This window comes from Aquarana catesbeiana, linkage group LG03 (assembly GCF_042186555.1).
Source record: "Aquarana catesbeiana isolate 2022-GZ linkage group LG03, ASM4218655v1, whole genome shotgun sequence".
Lineage (NCBI taxonomy): Eukaryota > Metazoa > Chordata > Amphibia > Anura > Ranidae > Aquarana > Aquarana catesbeiana.
In genome coordinates, this window is record NC_133326.1 from 544,780,696 (window position 1) to 544,804,589 (window position 23,894).

A 23,894-nucleotide genomic window follows, 5' to 3' on the forward strand; every position below is an offset into this window, starting at 1 on the left:
TTGTTGTCTTATTTTTTAATTCAAAAAAGTGTATTTTTTCTGCTTGTAAGACCGCTGCACAAATACAGTGTGACATAAAGTATTGCAGCAACCATTTTATTCTCTAGGGTGTTAGAAAAAAATATATATATAATGATATAATGTTTGGGGTTCTAAGTAATTTTCTAGCAAAAAAAAAACTGTTTTTAACTTGTAAACAACACATCTAAAAAAGAGGCTTGGTCCTTAAGTGGTTAAATTGCTGCACAATTTCTGTCCACGCCCTCTATGCTGGAGGTTGTCTCTGTGTCCCCTTTGTCAACACTGTTCAGTTTTCTGTGTGTCAGTCCTCAACAGCTCAGATTACTGTGACTCTTGCTGTGCTGAGCAGTTTTAGTTTCTATTCTCCGTTGTGATGTGGATGAACCGCCCTCTGCTGTTTCCTTACCTCACTTCAGAAATCTGTGACATATACAGAGGAGTAGGCATCAGGCTATTACAAAGACCTTAGACTTCAGGCTGTATCAGGGCCCAGGGACCATGTCGGACCCCGCAGTCACCGCCTATCTGACCAAACTGTTGTGCTCACATGGTGGTCGGCTGGAGAGGGATCAGTTGAGAGAACTCCTGGATCTTCCAGCGGAGCAAATTGAGCAGATCCTGCAGGATGAGGTTCTTAGGTTCCCGCAGAGCTCCCAGATGGTCCTGGCCCAGAGCCCCCTGAGGATCTGTGATCGATACCTGTTCCCAAAGGGGGAAGAGGAGGATGAGAACTGCTCCAAATTGCACCTGTGCCGCCACTACCTGAGAGGCCAGTGTCCTCCCTACCGGAGGTAGGTAAAGGGGGGGGGGTAAAGGGAGTTGTAAGAGACAGAGGTGGGTAATTCTTGGGGTATTGAGGCTAATTCTGAGGGAACTGGGATTTGCGATACAGATATGTGGGGGATTGTGACACGAAAAGGATGACTCAAAGAATTGGTGAAAGAGGAAATTAAGTTTGGAGGTTGTAGGGTTAGAAATTAGCACCCACGGTGCTACTGGAGTAAGAGGTGAATGGGTTTTGGGCGTACTGGGATAAGAAGAGAAAGGCAAGGTGGAGTAGGGTAAGTTGGAGGTATTGGGATAAGAGTATAGTAACAAAGGGTACTGAGGTAACCGGGGTAAGTCAGGGCTATTGGAATTAGAGGACAATGATAAGGGGAACTGGGGTTAGAGGTAAGTTGGAACTATTCAGAGAAGAAGAGAATGGCAATGGGTGCTAAGGTACAAGGGGTGAGTTGGGCTATTGAAATAAGAAGAGAATAATAAGGGGTACTGGGGTTAGAAGAGCAGGTTGGGCATATTATTGGGATAAGAAGCGAATCACAAGGGGTACTGAAGTGGTGAGTTAGGATATTGTGATAAAAAGAAAATAGGGGTTAGAGGGGTAAGCTAGACATTTTGGGATAAAAAGAGAATGACAAGGGGTGCTAAGGTACAAGGGAGTGAGTTGGGGTATTGTGATAAGAAGAAAATAATAAGGGCTACTTGGGGTTACATAGTTAGTCAGGTTGAAAAAAGACACAAATCCATCTAGTTCAACCACAGGGGTAAGGGGCTTAGAGGGGTAAGCTAGGCAGTGGCGGCTGGTGCTGAAAAATTTTTTTTTTGGCGGGGGGGGGGGGGGGGGGGGGGCGCAAGCAAACTTGAAAAATTCTAAGAAACATTAATTGTAGCCTCACTGTGCCCATCATTTGCAGTCACTGTGCCCCATAAAATGCAGCCACTGTGCCATTGATTGCAGCCTCTGTGCCCATCATACAGCCTCTGTGCCCATCATATGCAGCCTCTGTGCCCATGATATGCAGCCTGTGCCCATGATATGCAGCTTCTACCCATCATATGCAGCCTGTGCCCCACATATGCAGCCTCTGTGCCCATCATATGCAGTCTGTGCTCATCATATGCAGCTTCTGTGCCCATCTTATGCAGCCTGTGTCCAACATATGCAGCCTCTGTGCCCATCATATGCAGCTTGTGCCCATCATATGCAGCCTCTGTGCCCATCATATGCAGCCTCTGTGCCCATCATATGCAGCCTCTGTGTCCATCTTATGCAGTCTGTGCCCGTGATATGCAGCCTGTGCCTGTCATATGCAGTTTCTGCCCATCATATGCAGCCTGTGCCCATCATATGCAGCTTCTGTGCCCATCATATGCAGCTTCTGTGCCCATCTTATGCAGCCTGTGCCCATCATATGAAGCCTCTGTGCCCATCATATGCTGCCTGTGCCCATCAATTACAGCCTCTGTGCCCATCTTATGCAGTCTGTCCCCGTGATATGCAGCCTGTGCCCATCATATGCAGCTTCTGTGCCCATCTTATGCAGCCTGTGCCCAACATATGCGGCCTCTGTGCCCATCTTATGTAGCCTGTGCCCATCATACAGCCTGTGCCCATCATATGCAGCCTCTGTACCCATCATATGCAGCCTCTGTGCCCATCATATGCAGCCTGTGCCCATTATATACAGCCTCTGTGCCCATCATACAGCCTCTGTGCCCATAATATGCAGCCTGTGCCCATAATTTGCAGCATGTGCCCGCCATATGCAGCCTGTGCCTGTCATATGCAGCTTGTGCCCATCATATGCAGCCTCTGTGCCCATCTTATGCATCTTCTGTGCCCATCTTATGCAGTTTCTGTGCCCATCTTATGCAGCCTCTGTGCCCATCATATGCAGCCTGTGCCCATCATATGCAGCTTCTGTGCCCATCTTATGCAGCTTGTGCCCAACATATGCAGCCTCTGTGCCCATCATATGCAGCCTCTGTGCCCATCATATGCAGCTTATGCCCATCATAAGCAGCCTGTGCCCATCATATGCAGCCTTTGTGCCCATCATATGCAGCCTGTGCCCATCATATGCAGCCTCTGCGCCCATCATATGCAGCCTGTGCCCATCATATGTAGTCTGTGCCCGTGATATGCAGCCTGTGCCCGTCATATGCAGCTTCTGCCCATCATATGCAGCCTATGCCCAGCATATGCAGCCTCTGTGCCCAGCATATGCAGCCTCTGTGCCCATCATATGCAGCCTGTGCCCTTCATATGCAGCTTCTGTGCCCATCTTATGCAGCCTGTGCCTATCATATGCAGCCTCTGTGCCTATCATATGCAGCCTCTATGCCCATCATATGCAGCCTCTGTGCCCATCATGTGCAGCCTGTGCCCATCCTATACAGCCTCTGTGCCCATCATACAGCCTCTGTGCCCATGATATGCAGCCTGTGACCATAATTTGCAGTATGTGCCCGTCATATGCAGCCTGTGCCCATCATATGCAGCTTGTGCCCATCATATGCAGCCTCTGTGCCCATCATATGCAGCCTCTGTGCCCATCATATGCAGCCTCTACGCCCATCTTATGCAGCTTCTGTGCCCATCTTATGCAGCTTCGGTGCCCATCTTATGCAGCCTGTGCCCATCATATGCAGCCTCTGTACCCATCATATGCAGCTTCTGTGCCCATCTTATGCAGCTTCTGTGCCCATCATATGCAGCATGTGCCCGTCATATGCAGCCTGTGCCCGTCATATGCAGCTTCTTCCCATCATATACAGCCTGTGGCCAACATATGACCCCCCCTTGCCATCAGACTGGCACTTACCCCATCCGGGTGACGGCAGCGAGCTGGGGGATGGGCAGGCGACGTCTCCTGCATCCACTGCGTCTCGTCCTCTATTCGGGCTGTTGGGTCCTCTCCTCCTGTGTCAGCAGCGGCAGCTTCCTCCCCTGTGTGTCTCTTCCGCCAAAGCACCAGGCATCCAATAGGATGCCCGGCACTTTGGCTAATCAGGAAACAGGTCTCACCTGCCTCCTGATTGGCGGGGAGGCACTGTGGTGTAAAAATAGCGAAATTTCATTCGCTATGGTCACACAACAGGGCGGGATCAGGGCGCACTCTCTGCGCCCCAAGCCCACCCTTTTTTGAAGCCTATTAGAGCCTCAGGCTCTAATCAGGTGCTTCAAAAATAAAAAAACACCCCTGCCCACGCTGCCATAGGATTCCATGCGTCCGGCGTCCTGAAAGGGGCTGGGCGCATGGATCCAGAGGCGGCAACAGGGATTAGGGGGGGCGGTGCCCGTGCACCCACAATGCACGGGCCGCACCTGATGCTAGGCATAATGGGGAAAGAGGAGAATGACAAGGGGTACTGAGGTAGATTCCCTGTCATTCCCCCTCCGATGTGTCCGGACTGGACGGAGCCGCCGCGCTGCTCACACTACCTACCGCCCTTCCCGCTCAGTCACCAGTGGACCTCTGCCACAGATCCTGGAAAGCCGTGCATCCCAGCTCTCACAAGAAGACCTTCCAGAACCGTGTAGGAGTGCATTCTTATATCATTTGGAATCTTCAGCTTTCCCAAGGATCCGGCAAGAAGATACACAAATACTACTTTTGTCCAGAACACCTGGACGTGGACTGGTATGGAACTTGGAATAATCAATTATCCATCACAGGACATACCCTCCTACTAGCCACACCACCTCTCCCCATGTACACATGTCGGCCTACCGGCCCATACAGACTGTGCTCCTGTTCTCCTGGCTCTGATGAAGAGGTTACCCTCGAAACGCGTCAGCCTTTTTTAAACACCTGCCTCAACATGGGCATACCCCAGCTTTAACTTCCTAGTACTTATTTTGTTACCTGTTTTTATGTAATGTAGTATTTGTATGATTTTATATCTATATGACTTTATGTCTGTATTCCTATACATGAATAAACCATACATGTCTTGATGCAAGTGTTTGATCACGCGCCTTCCATCCACCTCCTACAAAACAGTACTGAGGTAGGAGGCTGTGAGGCTTGGAGTAAGTTGTACAAGGTTATTGTAAAAGACCATGAACTGAAACTCTTCTGAATGAAGTGTCTACCAGCCTGCTGGAATCTGTCCAAAATAAGATTTCTCTCGTGAATTACTTAGCAGGTCAGGATGTGTTGCCCTGCTGAGTGGCATTAAATAAACATACTGTATATTTTACCTTTGCAACCCAGAACTTTCAACTCATAATTGTCTATTAACTCCTTTCCACCCAGAATCTGATTTTACTGCTTTCTTCCCATTCCAGGCCTCGCTGCAGATTCTCCCACGACGTCCTGTCTGACCACAACCGCACCGTGCTAAAAGCCAATGAGCTAAGCGGACTGAATGAGGAGGAAATCACAGTTCTGCTGTTCCAGAATGACAACCTACTGCTGCCAGAGGTAAATCCAAGGTTCTCTTACTGCCATTAATGATCACGTGTACCATGAAGTAGAAGAGATGAGTTGTCTTGTTTTTCTGGATATACAGGTCACAAATGATCATACGATACAGACAACAGCCAATGAATTCATGACTGTGTATGTGTTTACAAAGATCAGGGCATGATTTTAAAGTAGAACTATAGGCAAAACTTTTTTTTTTTTTTTTTTTTGATAGAGTAAGGGAAGGTTATAAACCTTGTCAGATTTGTTTTTTGCCATCTGTGTTCCATTTGGGAGATTTCCCTTAACTTCCTGTCCCATAGTCAAACAGTAAGTGAGAGGAAATCCGTGCAAATCAAGAGAATTCTTTGGGGATCCCCAGGTCACTAGAACTAGTGTCCCCATTGGAAGATTTCCCCTCTATTACTTTTCTGGGGACAACCCAGAATGTGTGATTTTCTTTTACTTTCCCTTTCAATTATCAGGGTAAACAGGACAAATAGAGAGGGTGAAACTCCCTAACGGGACACTGACAGCAATAAAAACCTGACAGGTATGATAATCCCTCTCTATTCTAGCCAAAACAAAAATAAAAGTTTTATGCTTTTAGTTATACTTTAAATCAAACGTGTCAGTATCTGCAGGTTGCTGGTGACTTGCACATTTTTTGCATTTTGTAGATGTAGTGTGTAAGGGTTAAAACCCACTGGAAACATTGACCCTCTCTCTTTGTCCTGATGATCGTTGTCACTGAGATCAAAGTGAAGTAATTTGTCTACTAAAACAAAAAAAAGCTTTGACTTCATATATACTTTAATTTTAAAAAAATGCCACTAAAAATGGAATGTATATGAATTCTCTGTCATAATGGATCAGTGAATAGGCCTCTACATCATTAGTAAACTGTACCTGTGCCACCACTCCTCAAGGGACCAGAGGTAAGTAAAAGGAGTGAGAGAAGGAGGTTCGGATTTTGTGGTATTGAGAATTGAGGAGTTTAACTCTAATGCCCCGTACACACGGTCAGACTTTCCGACGGGAAATGTTTGATGGGAGCTTGTTGTCGGAAATTCCGACTGTGTGTAGGTTTCATCGAACATTTTCAGCGGAATTTGGATCTCAAATTTTCCGACAACAAAATTCGTTCTCGTAAATTCATATTGTGTGTACACAATTCCGACGCACAAAGTTCCACGCATGCTCGGAACCAAGCAGAAGAGCCGCACTGGCTATTGAACTTCATTTTTCTCGGCTCGTCGTACACCGTGTTCTTGACGTCTGGAATTTCCGACAAGATTTGTGTGACCGTGTGTATGCAAGACAAGTTTGAGCCAACATCTGTCAGAAAAAAAACATGGATTTTGTTGTCAGAATGTGCGATCGTGTGTACGAGGCATTAGGCTGCTGGGGTTTGGAGTATGGAGAGTAAAAGTGTGGGTGCTTGTGGCAAGAGGAAGATGATGCTAGAGGTATTTGTGACAAAGGAAAATGATTTTGGGAGTTTTAGGGTAAGAATTTTGTGAACCTTAGGTGTCTGGGGTAAGGAAAGTGTGAGTTGTGGTATTATAGGGGCAAAATGTGAATAGGTATAGAAGTGTTGGGATAAGAAGAGAATGACAAGAGTACTGAAGTATGGGGGGATGAGTTGGAGTATTGAGATAAGAAGAGAATGACAAGAGTACTGAAGTATGGGGGGATGAGTTGGAGTATTGAGATAAGAAGAGAATGACAAGCGGTACTGTAGTGAGAAGGTGTCAGGAGGCAAGAGTATTGAGATAAGAAGAGAATTACAAGGGTGCTGTTATGACGGGGGCAGTTGAATTATTGAGAAAAGAAGAGAATGACAAAAATGTATAAGTACTAGGGCTGCTATTAGAAATCATGGGGCCACGTACAGCCTTCATGACAGGGCCCCCCAACCATGCCTACACCCCCCTCTCTCGGGGTGCAGTGGAACAGCGGCACTGACTTTATCCACCTACGCCCCAAAAATGAAAAAAGTCCGTCTTCAGTTCCCACCTCCTCGGCCTCTCTGTTGACTTGATGGGGCCCAGGGAAATGTAATTTAAGAAGGAGTGGGAATGTGGTCTACTAAAATCCATTTATTTATTTATACAGAAATGAGCAATAAAGCTGCCCTGGGCCCCCATGCTTAGCTGATGGGACCTGGGCCCAATAGAACAGGGCCAGTTCTACTGCCTTATCAGCGGCCCTGACTAGGGAGTAAATTGGGAAACTGAGATAAGAAGAGAATTACAGGAGTACTAATGTATGAGGGGTTGAGTTGGGGCATTGAGATAAGAGAATAACAAGGATACTATAGTAAGAGGAGTGGGTTGAGGAGTTGAGATAAGAAGACAATGACAAGGTACTGCGAAGGGGTGATTTGGGGAGTTGAAATAAGAAGAGAGTTACAAGAATACTACTGTATGAATGGTGAGTTGGGTAATTGAGATAATAAGAGAATGACAAGGGTACTAAGGTACGATGGAGTGATTTGGGGAGTTGAGACAAGAATAGAGTGACAATAATACTAAGGTACAAGGGGGTGAGTAGGGGTATTGAGATAAGATAAGATTGACAAGGGGGACTGAGGTATGAGAAGGTGAGTTGGGGCTTGAGATAAAGAAGAAATTAAAAGGGGTAGTGAGGTACCAGTGATTCTGGGGTATTGATATAAAAACAGAATATATGATCAGCTTAAAACCTGGCTATGTTTCTCGTAGGGGTGTCTGGAATACTGGACTAGCTGGGCAGAACAATAAATTATTTGGTAGTTAAAACAGTTCCCATATATGTGTTATACTTGTTTGTGTGTTTATTTGTCTGCCTGGTGTTCAGCCTTTAAGTATATGTAGAACCAAAACTGGTTCAGCAAGTGATAGAAATCCAAATTTTTTACTTGTCAACAGAACTGGAGGTGAGGGGAAAACTTCCAATGGGGACAGCTGCTCTAGTAACAGCTGTCCAAGAGGGGGATTTCCTCTCACTTCCTGTTATGTCTTTGGGACAGGAAGTGAAGTGAAATCTGTTCGACCTGAAAACCAAAAATACACTTTTTATGAACTGTAGGCAGGCAATACTGTATATATTGGGAGTGTCAAACAAACCCCCCCCCGCCAGGTCTCCACACTCACCTCATCCACGTTCGCAGCTTACCCGGTTTCTCCTCCCAGTTAATCCGGTCTTAAGATCCGCCTCCTGTCCTGATGGCCAGGGGGAGAAGCAGGAAGACAATAGCGAATATTGATTCGCTAATGTCATAAGTGGGTGGGTTGAGCCCAACCCTTTTGAAGCCAATTAGAGCCTTAGGTTCTCATCATGTGCTAAAAAAAATAAAATAATCAAAGAAACCTATGAGTCCGGTACCCCACATGGAAATTAGGGGGGCTGTGCCCCTTATGGACCAGCTGCCGCTGAGTAATCTTTCATTACAAAGGAGAAATGTGGCAGCAATTTGTCATACTAACTATGCAGGATTAACTTTTACTTTTATATCATGACGTTTTCTATTTTTCTATTTACTTACTGTATGAGTCAGTGAGTGAGAGCTTTTAATTGGAAGGGGCCTTGTTGCTCCCTCAGGGCCCAGTCGCAAATGGGACCAATAAAACAGCTAGCCATTAATGCTGAATTCCAAGCAAAACAGCTAAATACTCAAATGAAATACATATATTGGGTCTGATTTACCTGTCAAAAGATTTATATTTCTGTCCATCCTGTCAAGAGATTTACACAGCTCTGCCACACAGCACTGTCCTATACTGCAGTGCAAGAGACTTATTTTTTATCCAGTCTTTGTCTTTGCCCCAGCTTGTGACTGAACGGTGAAAGGAGAAGCAGCAGACTGCTTAGCTGATTTATTTTTGTCACTCTGCTATTAGCACAAGAGCACTGCAGTGGCGTCTCCAGCTTTCATATTTAGGGGGGGCACATGGGTGGACAGGGACAAAAGTAGGGGGGGCAACTATAAAATGCAATTATATATATATATATATCCTGGGGCCCTTTACTACGATCCCACAATGGCCCTTTCACATGTTCTGCAGTGAGTTCCCTTCCTACTGTATTGGGCCCCCCCCAGGGTGGCAGAAAATAAGAGAAATATGTCACCAGCATACCAAGAAAATATAAGGGTCCAAAGCAGTGGGAGAACTATCAGGGTTGCAAAGGTTGTCTTGCCACCAGGCCCTGGTGTTCTGCCACTGTGGGGTTCCCCAGCCTCCTCTTGCTGTCCTGCCCCTGCTATTGACAGCGCTGGTCTGGCATCTCTTGGAATTTACAGGCTGGTTCTCCTGTCCTAAGGATGGGAGAAATCAGTCTGTTTTTTCAGTAACTAAGAGTCCTGGTGGAGTCCTTCCTGCAACTCGCTCTTCTCCCTGCCAATGAGGATGCAGGGGAAGGAGAAGATTGGGCGGCTGTGGTTGTGTGAACGCTCGCATTATGCAGTGTCAGCGAGCAGAGGGAGGGGGGAGGAATCACCCGCAGGAGCTGTCTGGGGATGCTCTCCCTCTTAGACATTGCCTTTTTGTAAAAAAAATAAAATAAAAATGTTTTTTTTTTTTAAATTGGGGGGGCACATGGTGGGGCAAAGCATAATGTTGGGGGGGGGTCAGGGCCCCCTCTGCCCCCCCCCCCCCCCCCAGTGACGCCATTGGAGCACTGCAGTACAACGGAATATCTGCTTGTGCTGTTTCTTCCTCTCCCACTCTGAGCTCTGCTGGACAGGAACTGCAAGAGGCTGGTACCAGTTCAGGTACTTACAAAGCTTACATTTAATTAAAAAAAATGTAATGACATATTAAGAAATACAGAGTTACAGAGTTGTGTCTTTTATATCTGTGCTTTCAGTGTTACTAGAACGGTGAAACCTGTCCAATATTTTTTTTAACATGATTGCACTGCTTGTTACATTGTGATCCATTTCCCTGCAGGACTGTTCAAAATACATGCATTTGAGCTGTGACAAAGGAGATGATTGTACGCGCCTCCACACATGCAGATATTTTACACGAGGTGAATGCAACGCCCGCTTTTGTAAAAGATCGCACAATCTCCTGGAATCAAAAGTTATACTTACCTGTGGCTGGCTGAGCCAGAAGACTGTTCAGAACTTTCAGATACTCTGTGACCTGAAACACAATGAGAGACATCAGCAGCTACGGGAGGAGACTAATTGTGAAGAGGCCAGGAAGGCTCAATGGCCAGCAAGAGGCAGAGGAAGAGGCAGAGGCAGAGGGAGAGGGAGAGGAAGGCCAAGACATAGTAGAAAAGATGGCTCCCAGGACTTCTTGGAGGGAAGGAACAGAGAAAGAAAATTTGATGGTACTGGTATCCTGTTAATAAATGTTTGAAGTGAACCTGTCACAAACGTGGGCAGCTTAAACTGAGCCTATGATGGAAAAATACATAAGCAGTCATCTTTTGTGGAAAGCTCCAGAAATCCTGAGATATAGCCAGTTGAAATAATTTCTAGCCTTTTCCTGTAAGAGACAGAATTTGTCCCACCCACTTTTGCCCCTCAAGACCCTCTGTTGATTATAGGAAAAGTCAAGATTTGCATGTCTTTGATGTGCAGGTTTTCACTGAGGATGATCTCTTCTTATGTATTGGAAAAATCCTCTGATCCCATGATGCAAAATAAGTAATTGTTTTCTATATGCTTTGCTGTTCAGCTGCTTAAGTAACTGAAATGGATAGGGAACAGACACATTTTCAGGGTGTTGGGTCCTGGAAGGAGAATCATTGAATGGAGATGAGATAAGTGTGAAATGAGTGACAACCTAATCATTCTGTTGTTGCTCTTTCACTGTCCAGATAGCTGGCTGTGGTGAATGGAGCTGAAAACTGTATCCCTTATAGTCTAAAGCTGGGCATACATGAGTCTGTTTTTTCGGACTCATGTTTTTCAGCAAAAACTCACAAAGGTGGATGGAGGAATCCTCACCGCTGTGCTACTGTATTCTGACAACAGGACTGATGTCAGAATACGCAGATCACTGCTGCAGTGCTAATCAAACCAACGTTTTCCAAAATGCCCATTATCATCATTAGATTTCATGAACAGGAATGGCCAAACATGGATCAATAGGTCATAGATGAATCAAAAATCGTCCGGTCCCTGCTGAACCAGCCAAATTGTGATCCATGTATGTCTAGCTTTTTTCATGGTCCCTTAGAAAGTTTGAAAAGAAAACCAGTATCTAACTGCAATACTCACATTTTTGCTGGCAACGTCCCTCACATTTATTATCTTCTACCACTAGATGCCTTCTGTTTTGAAGGATGCCCAGTGTCATTCATCCTTCAAGACCAAGGAGAGCTTGTTAATGCAGCATAATGGACCTGCCCCTTGAGGCGGGATCACCACAGCACCCTGCATAGCGTAGTGATAGAAAGGGCAGCACTGATGTCATCAGCGGCTCTCAATCCATCATTGGGGGCCGCCCACAACTAAAAAAAGAGGGAAAGACAACCCTTCATGTAATAAGGCCTGCCTTAGTATAAATTATTTCAAACTTTAACCCAGTTTTCTGTACTAATTTATTTATTTTTTGAGAAGTGAAAATAAACCCTTATCAAGCAATTACATCACCATAAAGACACCTCTTGAGTTTCCTGGACATCCTATTCCATAACTGTAGGCGTTAATATGTTTCCCCCCCTCACACCCCCCCCTCCACCTTTGTGGCTATACCAGCCCCTACTATTCTGGGAGGGTTTTCCACAAGATTTTGGAGTTTGACTTTGGGAAGTTATGCCCATTTGTGAGGTCAAGTACTGATGTTAAATGAAAAGGCTTATAATCAGTGTTCCAATTCATCCCAAAGGTGTTCAGTAGGGTTGAGGTTAGGGCTCCGTGCAAGTCACTTGAGTTCCTCCACACCAAACTGGTCACACCATGTCTCTGTGGAACTGGATTTGTACATGCCACACAGTCATGCTGAAACAGAAAAGTGCCTTCCCCAAACAAGTGCAAGGTTGGAAGGGAAATATTGTCTAAAATGGCTTGGTATGGTGTAGTATTAACAGTACTCTTCACAAGAAACACCTAATCTGCATCATTGGAAGGGGTATTCCCTGTAAATTTAACCGTATGGGGTGATTTAAAAATTCATTTTTATAACATTCTAAAAGGATACCAAAACCTTATCTGGACAAGCAAAAAATGATTGCATAATTTCCTCATGTATATGTCTCCAGATGGCATGACATTCTTTCCTTATTTTGAACTCTTTAACTTCTGTTAAATTTCAACTTTCAATTTTAAACAAGATATAAAACATCAATGCACATTAGTAAGCCAGAAACAAAATGACTGACGAAACATCCTAAAATTTTCTGTGCTCATCATACTATATGATTTGTATCTCTATAACATACTAATTAACTATCTATCTATCTATCTATCTATCTATCTATCTATCTATCTATCTATCTATCTATCTATCTATCTATCTATCTATCTATCTAGATCTAGATATATACAGTATCTCACAAAAGCGAGTACACCCCTCACAAAATATTGACACTTTCTGCCCAATTTGGACATTTTTACTTAGGGGTGTACTCACTTTTGTTGCCAGTGGTTTAGACATTAATGGCTGTGTGTTGAGTTATTTTGAGGGGACAGCAAATTTACACTGTTATACAAGCTGTACACTCACTACTTTACATTGTAGCAAAGTGTCATTTCTTCAGTGTTGTCACATGAAAAGGTATAATAAAATATTTACAAAAATGTGAGGGGTGTACTCACTTTTGTGAGATACTGTGTGTACATATATTTACCCTGACAAGGGGAACTTCTATCCAATCTGGCCTTTTTGTCTTTTACCTGAATATCTGAATTCTTTGTGTCTTCCTAAGCACTTCCTAACATTGGAATGGCAATTTTTTTATCAATTTTAGAGGACTTCTCAGTAAATTTACAAGTCTGCAGGAATGAAGTCCTGACATGCCACAATATACAGGCCCAATCTTTAAGAGCTCCATCATTAAAAAGACATCCTTGAGCTCCAGTGACCTTGCTAATGCCCTGTACACATGTTCCGAATATCGGACGACAGATCATCCGACTTTTTTTCGCTTGCTAGTCGAAAGTGGAAATTGAATAGGTTACTAAAGTCACGAAAATTCTCGTAAGACAGAAAAAAAAAAATCGGAAGTGATGTCATGTGTTGTAATGTATTTGTATTGTATTTTCGGACGAAAACTGTACCGACTAAACGAAAATCGTACAATCTGGTATCATACAAGGAAAATTTTCCTGCATGTCCGATTGAAAAATATCTGAGGGACTTTCATGATCGGCTCTTGAAAGCTCTGAACTAACGATCCGATTATCGTACGATCGCGACGAAAGCAGTATTTTTCATACGATTTTCGGATCGTGTGTACGGGCCATTAGGCTGAGATCATGCCATCAATACAGCAATGTAACTTTGTAGCAAATCACAAAATGAGAGGCTGCAGCAGGGGCAGTCAGACATTTGTGAACACATCCATGAACTGCACAGACACCAGGATTCACATGATTCACATGATTGTGACATCTCTGAGTGTGTATCACAGTCTATCACATCCAGAATGATGCACAAACAATGATGGAGCCATCCTTCTGGAGCAAATGTACTATGGCATCTGTGCTTTTTACCTTCCCTCTCATCTAATCCAATGCAGACATACCTATTGTTAGCCCTATCTGAATTTATAGCCACTGTACAGGGGATGATGGTAATAAACATATTACATGACCCAATATAAATATACGTTTAGCAATAACTGTGTGTCTGTCTTTCGTTCTTCCTTTGTAGATGTAAAACCAGATCTATCTCTCCTAGCTTTTAAAATGTTTTTCCACTTTCTTTAGGGCCCCGATTTCCGTTTCGATCTACCAGTCGCCCATCATCTCAGTGCAGTAATGGTCAACTTTCTGGAGATGAAGATAATGATGATAGCTCCAATGATAGTGATCATGGCATACATTCAGAAAAGAGCGATGACAACATAAAAAAACCTTGCCATATCACAATGCCTCAGCCTCAGATAAGGCCTCAGCCAAAACCAGTTAGTGGATCTGGTAGACCACCAAGTCCGGCAGTGACAGAAGCATTCAAAGTTCCAGCAACACCTTTAACAACACCTGTAACCTCTCCTATGGGGGCTTCACTTAAGGCTGAAACAAGACTTAGTACAGATAATGTTTCACCAAAACCTTCCACAGCTTTCGACATAAAACAGGACTCTTCTGTAAAAAGATCATTTGTTCCTGACCAAAAACGTAATACAGAACTTGGTAAGATGGCGGGTTCTTTATTGCCTGGACCAGGCAATATTTCTCTGTCATCCTCTTCAACATCAAAAACATCATTGTACTTTACTGGAGAAGTTTCAAATGCTGCTCAGCCAAAACAAGTTAGTGTATCTGGTAGATCATTGAATCCGCCAGAAGCAGGAGCATCCAAGGTTCAAGCAATACCTTCAACAACATCTGTAAACTCTCCTATAGGGGCTACAACAAGTATTAGTTCTTATAATGCTTCAAAGACTTCGGCAACTTCCAATATAACAGAGAAATTGTCAACAAAAAGTTCACCTTTTCCTGACCAAAAAACGAATAGGGAATTTGGTAAGATGGCAAGCTCTCCAGAGACTGGTCCAGCTAATGTTTTCAAAACTCCTTCACCAACACAAACATCACCTATTAGAGAAGATTCATATACTGCTCGACCAAAACCAATGACTTCTCCAGGTACTGTTCAGCTTATTTCACCTTCAAGTTCTTCACATCCTCTCAGTTCCTCTAGTGGTTCATTCAGAACTGATACATCTTTCAACAAACCATATGCCAGTGTAGAACCAATGACTAAATCTATTCTACCAAGTGGAAACCAATATACTGTAACTAGTGGTGAATATAAAGCTTTGAATCTGTCACCAAAGTCCACCAACTCTACAGCTTCCCAACCTCAATCAGCCATCACTATTCCTTTGCCAGCTCCTAGTAAAGGTAAGCTGATGGGATTGGTTAATATAGAAAAGCAATTAGCCTTTTATAATGTAAAAGTTGACCCTTAATAGAGATGACCCTTTGGAGAAAATGTATGGTGACCTCACCAAGATTTCCTCCTCTTTGCTTGTCAGGAAGAGTCTAATTTGCAGCCTATCAGCAGACACTGTTACCTTGCCCTGATTGATCAAAGTGACAGGCTAAGCCATGGATGCTTAACCTGTGGCTCTCCAGCCGTTGCAAAACTGCAAGTCCCGTCATGCCTCCGCCTTTTGGAGTCTTGCTTGTAACTGTCAGCCTTGCAATGCCTCATGGGACTTGTAGTTCCTCAACAGCTGGAGGGCCTAAGGTTGAGCACCCATGGGTAAGCTAAAGTGACACTAAACAATAGCCCTATTTTTCAAAAATACTCCATACAAATTCACTATTTAATGGAACTGTAATCTATTTTTCATCAAATCATTTCTTACTGTGTTTTTCCACCTCCTTGTAACATCCTCCTCTTTGAGCTTCCAAACCTCTTCTTTTCCCTCTCCTGTCTGTTTGTTGAAACGAGCAGTGCACGTTAGCCATTGGTAATGTGCATCACTCTATTCACAGTACTCATTCCATAGTTCATCTCAAAAGCAAGAGAGAGAGAAGGTAGCTATGCTCTTACTTACCACGGAAAACAACTTAGTCATTCTCTAACATGAAGTTGGATCACAGCAACAAAAAAGAGAAAGTGGGAGATAGGGGATTTGAGGGACGGGAGCAATAGAATGTACTTTTTTCCAGTTAGGAATACATACTTGAATAGAATATTATTTTTTAAATTAGAGTTAAAACCAGTAGTAAAGGTTGGGTACAGCAGCGTTCAGTAATATATTAAATTTATTTGCAGTATATATGGAAAGCAATAAAAACCTGACAGGGGGTTCTAACTCTTTCCCACTCTATTCCAAAAAACAAAGTTTCAGCTGGGAATACACTTTAAAACCCAACCTAATCAAGCAACAGCAGAGATTGCAGCACTTGTTGCCCAACAACTAAGTATGGCAAGTGCTTTATATGAGGAGCCCCATTAGTAGTTGGGTCATTTCTCATTTTGGCCGTATAAAATTAAGAAAAAAAAATACCCCACCTCAAATTGTGACAGTTGGGTAGGGGGTGAAAGGTGTGAGATCCCATATGGATCAGATGCTCAAATTTAGTTAGAGAATAGTGCAAACAGGGTACAGAACAATTCCTCAAAATCAGCAGCATGAGAAAGAAGAACATGGACTGTGATGCTGATAATTTTTGCCATAAAGGTTAAGCCCAATGCCTGGCAATTTTTATTTTTTAGTTTGTGGATAAAAATATATCAGGACAGGAACTGATGAGCAAATCACCCAAATTGGGCCACGTAAAGCAACGCAGCCTTACAGAGGCGCTATCCCGTCTCTGTTTTGTTCAAAACTAAGTTTTTTGGCTGAATTTGGATTTTAATTTAATACTGTAACTAGAGGATTCTGTTACCTGCAATTGTTATGCACATTCAGGTGCTAGGGTACCAGCACAAGGTCAGACAGTCAACAGGGCAACTAACTGTCAGACTGCAGCTCCAAATTTATCCTTAGATACAGTCATTCTAAATGCGTAAAAAACCCATCATAACTAAAACTACTATAAATTCACACCAGTCATATTTAAACATCGGTAAAAGAGATAAGTCATGGAAAATCACAAGTTCTGCACATGATTATTTTTTTTCCTTTCTATTTCATTTTAGCATCGGCTGACAAAACTCCAGAAATTTGTCTGTCTAATATTTGGAAGTTCTGCAAGCTTGGAGGTAAGAGTAATTCCGATTAAATTTATTTTAAATTACTTTGTCAATAAAGAGACATAACTTAAAAAATTAAAACTGTTATTCTGCCAGGGATAACAGCCAGTTTTTTTTTTTTTTGACTGACAGGTAGGTGCACCGATATGCACTACTACCTACCATACCGCTGGCAGGAGTTCAATGGAACAGATTGGGAGGACCTGCTAAATATGGAATACATAGAGAAGGCTTATAGTGATCCAAACATTGTCAGGTAGGTGCTTTTTCACACCAGGGGTCAAAATAGAAACAAATTGCAGAATTTGCCAGCTTACTTTAAATCAGTGCAAAACTACATTGTGTACCACTTTATGTTGTTATACAGTGATAGCATGACTAAGTTATTGGGAAATATAAATGGAATGATATGACGTTTGTTATTGTTATACGAGGGCATGAATTGGTCCAGGGTGCTACTGTTGCATTAGCCTTTCTATAGTTACAAGAGTCACTCATAAATCGGCAAAACAGTTATTGTTATTGGTGGTATATAGAAGACGGTATGATCACTGACAAAAAACTCCAAGGAAACGTCACCATTGTGGGAGGAGCAGAGACACATACTACTTCAGCGAAATCTTGCATTGTGGGGTTGTGGAGACAAACCTACTGCAGGGAAATCCCAACATTGCATGAGGGACAGAGACACAAACTACTGCATGAAAATCTCACCATTGTGGAAGTTGTTATTTATAGCACTAGAGAGCTGAAGCTCATATCACACACAGTTGAATACATCAAAGCAGTGACTTTATTCTCCTCACTCACCACTCTTAACATCTACTTACAGAGTTTCAATTCAAGAGAGACAGTCTGAAAGGAAAAAGCAACTACTGTGTTCTCTGTTGAAAAACCCTTTGGTGCTCTGCAAAAAAAATGTCATGGGAGCACTTTGTACTTAATTTGTAAAATAAAGAATTTATATAAATTACAAACCAATTAATATTTAAAATCATGTTAAAAATGTGTAAACTAAAAAAATAAATAAAATAGGATTGACATAAAACCATTATAGTTTTCCTTTATCGTATCAACGACTGCATTATTAATTTCAAAGTTCTTTACACAATTAATGCTGTCCATATCCAATACAGCAGTAATTGTTGCAACACAATAAAGTCCTTAAAATTTCATGAATATATTTCCACTTCCTGCCTTGTAATTCAGGTACCAGTCGGTTTATTTCCAGACTATGAAAGCGGGTACCAGACGTGTCCGCAGACTCACCACCCCATCATCTGTCACAAGGCCCTCTGAATACGTACTGACCACTGAGTGGATTTGGTACTGGAAGGATGAGTTTGGCACCTGGACCAAGTATGGCCAAATGGTAAGTAGTCTTCAGAATAAATTTTATTATTAGATATAAAAGTTCAGTTCAATCTGTAAATACTATCAAGCAATCCATCTAGGCAGAGTCATAGATTGGGGACGCCACTCTGCCATAAAACTCTGGGTACAGATAGAACAGAATCAATCTGATATTCCCTTTAAAGGGGTGCTATGGTTCTACGACTCACTACCTTTTAGAAATGAAATCTCACCCACTGATCAGCAACACACTGAGACAATGCTCTCAGGCTACTTCCTCAGCATCTCGGACAACAAAAGACTCGCCTTTGACCCTGATACTTGGACACCCCCATTTTCCCTCAGGACTATCACCTACATCATTTAAAACACTACGAGACAACACTTGTGAGCATGCCTCCAAGTTTGTGATTGAGGGAAGATGGCCCACCATATCGGAGCTGAGGGACTTCTTTCATTCTATACCCAATCCCCTGAACTTCACTCGACAGCTGACCACTTTTGAGGGATATTGTTCTGGGACAGACCAACTACCTCAAGTCCTTTCCAAAACATACGCACTCCTGAACACCCCCTCAAACAACCACAGCTATCTTGCCTAGCGAAATGGGAAATAGATCTCCAACGTACCTTCACAGCACCCCAAAAACAGAATATGCTAAGATTCTCCCTCAGATCATCATTGTGCACCAAAATTCAAGAGACCAATTTTAAAATACTAACAAGATGGTATCTGATGCCCAGTCGTTTACATGCCATCTTCCCTGACACATCAGAGCTCTGCTGGAGATGCCAAAGAGAAATAGGGACAATTTTACACATATTCTCGGCTTGCCCCAAATTGACAGAGTTTTGGACGGCTGTCCGCACTCATCTCCCAAAAATTTACAGACTATCCAATCCCCAATGATCCGGCATTCTTCCTACTGCACATATCGACAATACCCACTAGAGTTTATAAAAAGTCAATTTTGCAACACCTTTTAAATGCCGCTAAATCCTGCATTTCCTTGTTCTGGAAACAACAAAGCCCTCCGACCACTGCGACTTGGCTGAGGAAAGTTGAAGATATAAAAAAAATGGAATATCTGATCCTATCAGCACAAAACAAACACAAGGCTTATACAAAAACCTGGAATCTATGGAATATGTTTATATTCTCAGAAGAAGGAAAAGCCCTATATGGAACATGAGCCCCACAAATAAACATAAAGGACGGAATAGCCCCGCTGTCCAGGGCCATAGCTATACCTAACCCCTTATTCCCATCTCCCCCTTCCCCCTACCCTTCTCCTTCTTTTATCCTCCTCTCTCTCCTCTAGCTGCCATACTCTACACCCCCTTTCCCCCACTTACAATTACCGTTAGTTAAGAGAAAACTGGAAAATAAAAACGGGCAGCCCTATTTCTAGAATGATCACGTTTCGCAAGTTACTAATGATACAAGAAGATATATAAAAATACAAGATGACTAAGAACTTACACGGAAGATTGTTAGCACATGTAATAATCACTCTTGTATACACCCTTGTTTGATGTGATATGTTGACACGAGGCTGTGACCTCGTCTTTTTGAATGTTATTATTTTTTTACTGGGGCTCTGCCCCTTCTTGAAGTTTAATAAAACTATATTTGCAAAAAAAAAAAAAAGTTCAGTTCAACCAAAACTGATATTTCAGATATAGGTTGGTTCTGGCATGTGGCGTCACTCTATGCTATTTCTTGGTGAGATCTTTGTGCTGAGTTCCCACATCTTCTATGCATATAATGAGGGGCTCCCATCATCCCTACTGGACTTTTCATATGCTTTGAATTGTGGCAAAGATTTTGAGTTACCAGAGGCTGTGGTGACCAGAGCCGAGAATTACAATAGAAAGATTTGGGCATCGGAGTCCAAGTTCACAGGTTGCTGGGTAACCTGACTTTGTCACCCAACAATATTGCAGTATCATTTTTAAGCAAATGTTTAATTAGTGGCAGTTGAATTCGTTTTTGTCAGTTCTAGCTCACCTTAAAAAATAGCTACTGCTATGTTATGCTGAATTTAAAGTCATGTGATAAAAGATAATGAAACCCATGATGGCTTGTTGTTCTAGAACACAAAGAAAGTGAGTTCCTCCATTTGCTCATCAGACCTGGAGACTGTCTACCTCTCTGACCCGGCCGGGTCCATTCACTTCTCTGCTGGAGGCCAGAATTACATCATCAACTGCCAAGGTAAGCACCAACTTCATTAGACCAGAGCAACAACAACGTACCTGTGTGCTGAACAGAAAATAATTTTCAGGGACAATGAAGAGTAAATTGTGTGGTCACCCACAGACTTCTGTGTTAAAAGCTCATAGCTATACAATAATAGAGCCATACATATTTACTGGTATATTTATGTAGACCGAGAGAAGCAGTATATTTGATCTAAATCACTAAAAGGTCAAATGAGTTTGCAAGTCTTATTTTGGCTTTTTTCCCCATACTAACTTTTTTATCACCAAACTTTCAGCACTCTAATGACAGTGTGGGTGAATCTGGGGTTGCGAAAAATAGATGCACAGTAAAATGTAATTGTAGATTAGTGCATGTTAAAATGTATGTAAAGCCAAACCTCTATTAATCTATAGTTCTTTAATTCTTTAGTTAAGGAAATCGTAAAGAACCCTGTCAGTTGTTTTTTTTTATGTCTGTGTCCTTTGGGGGAAGATCTCCCTTAACCTCCTACTCCAGAGACACAACAGAAATGAGGAGGCAGATCTCTCCAAAGTGAGGGGTTATCCCTATTTAGACATTTATCACCAGAACACGTGTCCCCATTTCAAGATGTTCCCTCTGATATTATTCAGAGGAACATGCATGGCTTTATGTCATATTAATGCATGTAAATACTTTCTTGAAATGAGGTCTAGTGTTTTGCAGTTTGGTGAATCCTGGCCAGTGTGCCACAGTATGTATTCCCAGTCATTTTCATAATGCACTCGCCAACTATGTGTTTCTGAACTCCAGCAAAGCTCCCCATACCAGAACCCAAACCTTCACCTCTTTTGCTCATAACCTCAACTTTTTTTTTTTTAGTTTTGGATAGAGCGCAGAGGGATTAGAACACTTTTTATTGCTGTCTGCGCCCCCCCCCCTCCCGTTAAGGGGATACACCCTTTCTATTAGTCCTGCTTACCATTATCATTAAAAGTGAAGTTAAAGTAGAAGTCCACCCTCAGGCTGGGTTAACACTTATGCGAATTGGATGAGGGTTTCCCTGCATCCAATTTGCATAGCAGGAGATTGTGACCGGCTCTCTATAGAGCCGGCACACACATCTCAGCAGCGGCTCGGGTGTCAATTGCACAGGAGCCCTGTGTGTCTTTTGGTCTGTTTCAGGACCGAATTCAGCCCAAAATTTTGGGCTGAAATCAGACCTGAAACGGTGAATGGAGACGCCCCGGACTCCTGCTGTGAGCTGCTGCGTGTTTTAGTGTGAACCCAGCCTAAAACTAAAATCCCTGCATCTAAAGACATCTACGATCCAACGCTAACTTATCTAGCCCTGTGAAGAATAAAATCAGTATACATACCTTTTCTAAAGCCGAGCCGACCTGATCCCACGCTGAGCTGTCAGCCGTGGCTTCGCTGTGGAGGCGGGTGCAGAGGACACATCCGACAATGGAAGCTCCATAGTAACTCTATGGGTGACGTCACTCCCCATTCATTTCACAGCCATTGTCGGCTGTGTACTCTGCAGAGCTTCCACCACTGGAGATCGGGTCGGAGTGACTTCAAAAAAGGTATGCATACTGATTTCTTCTTTACAGGGCTAGATAGGTTGGTGTTAGATCATGGATGTCTATAGATGCAAGGATTTTAGTTTTAGGGTGGAAGAAAATCTCATTTTTGGGTTGTCTCCAGAAAAGTAATAAAGGGGAAATCTTCCCATGTGGACACTTCCTGGGGGTTCCCTTCATTTGCAGGGATTTCCTCTCACTTTCTGTTTGGCTTTGGGCCAGGAAGTGAAGGGGAAATCTCTGCAATGAGACACAGATGGCGGAAAAAATTTGACGGGGGCTATAAACCTCCCTTGCTCTATCCAAAATGAAAGAAAGAGTTTTTCCTATAGTTCTACTTTAAGCTTAGAAGTTTCTTATTTTTTTACCTCCAGAGATGAGGCAGAGGAACATTCTTTATCAGACTGAGAAGGAAGTATGCCGCAGACCCAAGTTCCTGGATTTTGAGAAAGTGAAGATGTTGAAAGGAAGGTAATAAGAACTGAAATATCACACTGACTATATGTAGTAAGAAGTGTCAAGATTCAAATTTCCGTAGTTCAATTTTTTCTAATTTTAATTTTAAATTTCATTGAAGTCATTGTGAAAGCAAAAACGTTTTTGTTTTTTTTTCCTTGCACGTGATTGGGTATTCTTTGCAGAGTGAAGCTTTACTTCATTTACTAAGCTCTGGAGCAACTGCAAACTGCACAGTCTATTTGCCTTTAGTCAGGGCTTTTTTTCAGGGGGAACTTGGTGGAACTCAGTTCCACCACCTCTGGCTCAGACCCTTTGGTGCCTGCTCACCACAATCACTTGTAAACACAGAAGTCTGGTTTCTGTGTTTACAAGTGACAGCCCTACTTACAGTAACTGCTCTGTAACCCCCATGAACTCTGCACTCTGTATGTAAAGCAATCCTGATATTTAATGCCCCTTTAAGACCCTTCTACTGTTTGTGAAATATGACCACAACCACTATTTGATGTGATTTGCATGGTGTGTGTGTGGGGGGGTTGGGGTTTTGGGGGGTCGTGGTTGAGTTCCAGCACCTATTGTTTGAGAAAAAAAGCCCTGCCTTTAGTAAATCATCACCTATGTCACCCAAATGGGATGAGAAGCCCCCAATGAATGTTCTATTGTAATGCCCTGTACACACGGTCGGATTTTCAGACGGAAAATGTGTCATAGGACCTTGTTGTCGGAAATTCCGATCGTGTGTATACAAATCCGACGCACAAAGTGCCACGCATGCTCAGAATAAATTAAGAGACGAAAGCTATTGGCTACTGCCCCATTTATAGTCCCAACGTACGTGTTTTACGTCACCGCGTTCAGAACGATCGGATTTTCTGACAACTTTGTGTGACCGTGTGTATGCAAGACAAGTTTGAACCAACATCCGTCGGAAAAAGTCAATGGATTTTGTTGTCGGATAGTCCGATCAATGTCCGACCGTGTGTACAGTGTTTAAGTCAATAGGTTTGAAAAATGTGTACAAAGGGCATCTTGAGAAAGGGACAATGCACTTTGGGGATTGTGGTGGGTAATAGCTACCCTAGCAGCCCTCAGAAGAGCAAAATAAACATGAACGTTAAAAATGGTCTTTCATTGACTTTATTATCATTCAAGTTTGGAAATGTATTTTTCTGAATTTGGTCAAACTGAATTTTGCTCATCACCAGTGCTGAAATGATGGAGTAGTTATTGTTGTTGAGTAACCACTAGACTGTAATTTTTTTGTTTTTTTCTTGTA

General features: G+C 42.8%; 1 protein-coding gene across 1 annotated transcript in view; it reads left to right on the forward strand.

Annotated features, from left to right (window-relative positions):
- The first annotated feature begins 314 nt into the window (after positions 1-314).
- The window catches only part of LOC141132728 (zinc finger CCCH-type antiviral protein 1-like), a 36,275-nt gene continuing 12,695 nt past the window's right edge, over positions 315-23,894 (forward strand). The window contains exons 1-9 of the mRNA XM_073621492.1: positions 315-812; positions 5,099-5,234; positions 10,151-10,541; positions 14,089-15,228; positions 16,982-17,044; positions 17,168-17,291; positions 18,245-18,407; positions 20,486-20,606; positions 22,534-22,630. Of these exons, the coding sequence (XP_073477593.1) occupies positions 520-812; positions 5,099-5,234; positions 10,151-10,541; positions 14,089-15,228; positions 16,982-17,044; positions 17,168-17,291; positions 18,245-18,407; positions 20,486-20,606; positions 22,534-22,630 (2,528 nt within the window). The 5' untranslated portion in view covers positions 315-519. The remainder of the gene's footprint in view (positions 813-5,098; positions 5,235-10,150; positions 10,542-14,088; positions 15,229-16,981; positions 17,045-17,167; positions 17,292-18,244; positions 18,408-20,485; positions 20,607-22,533; positions 22,631-23,894) is intronic.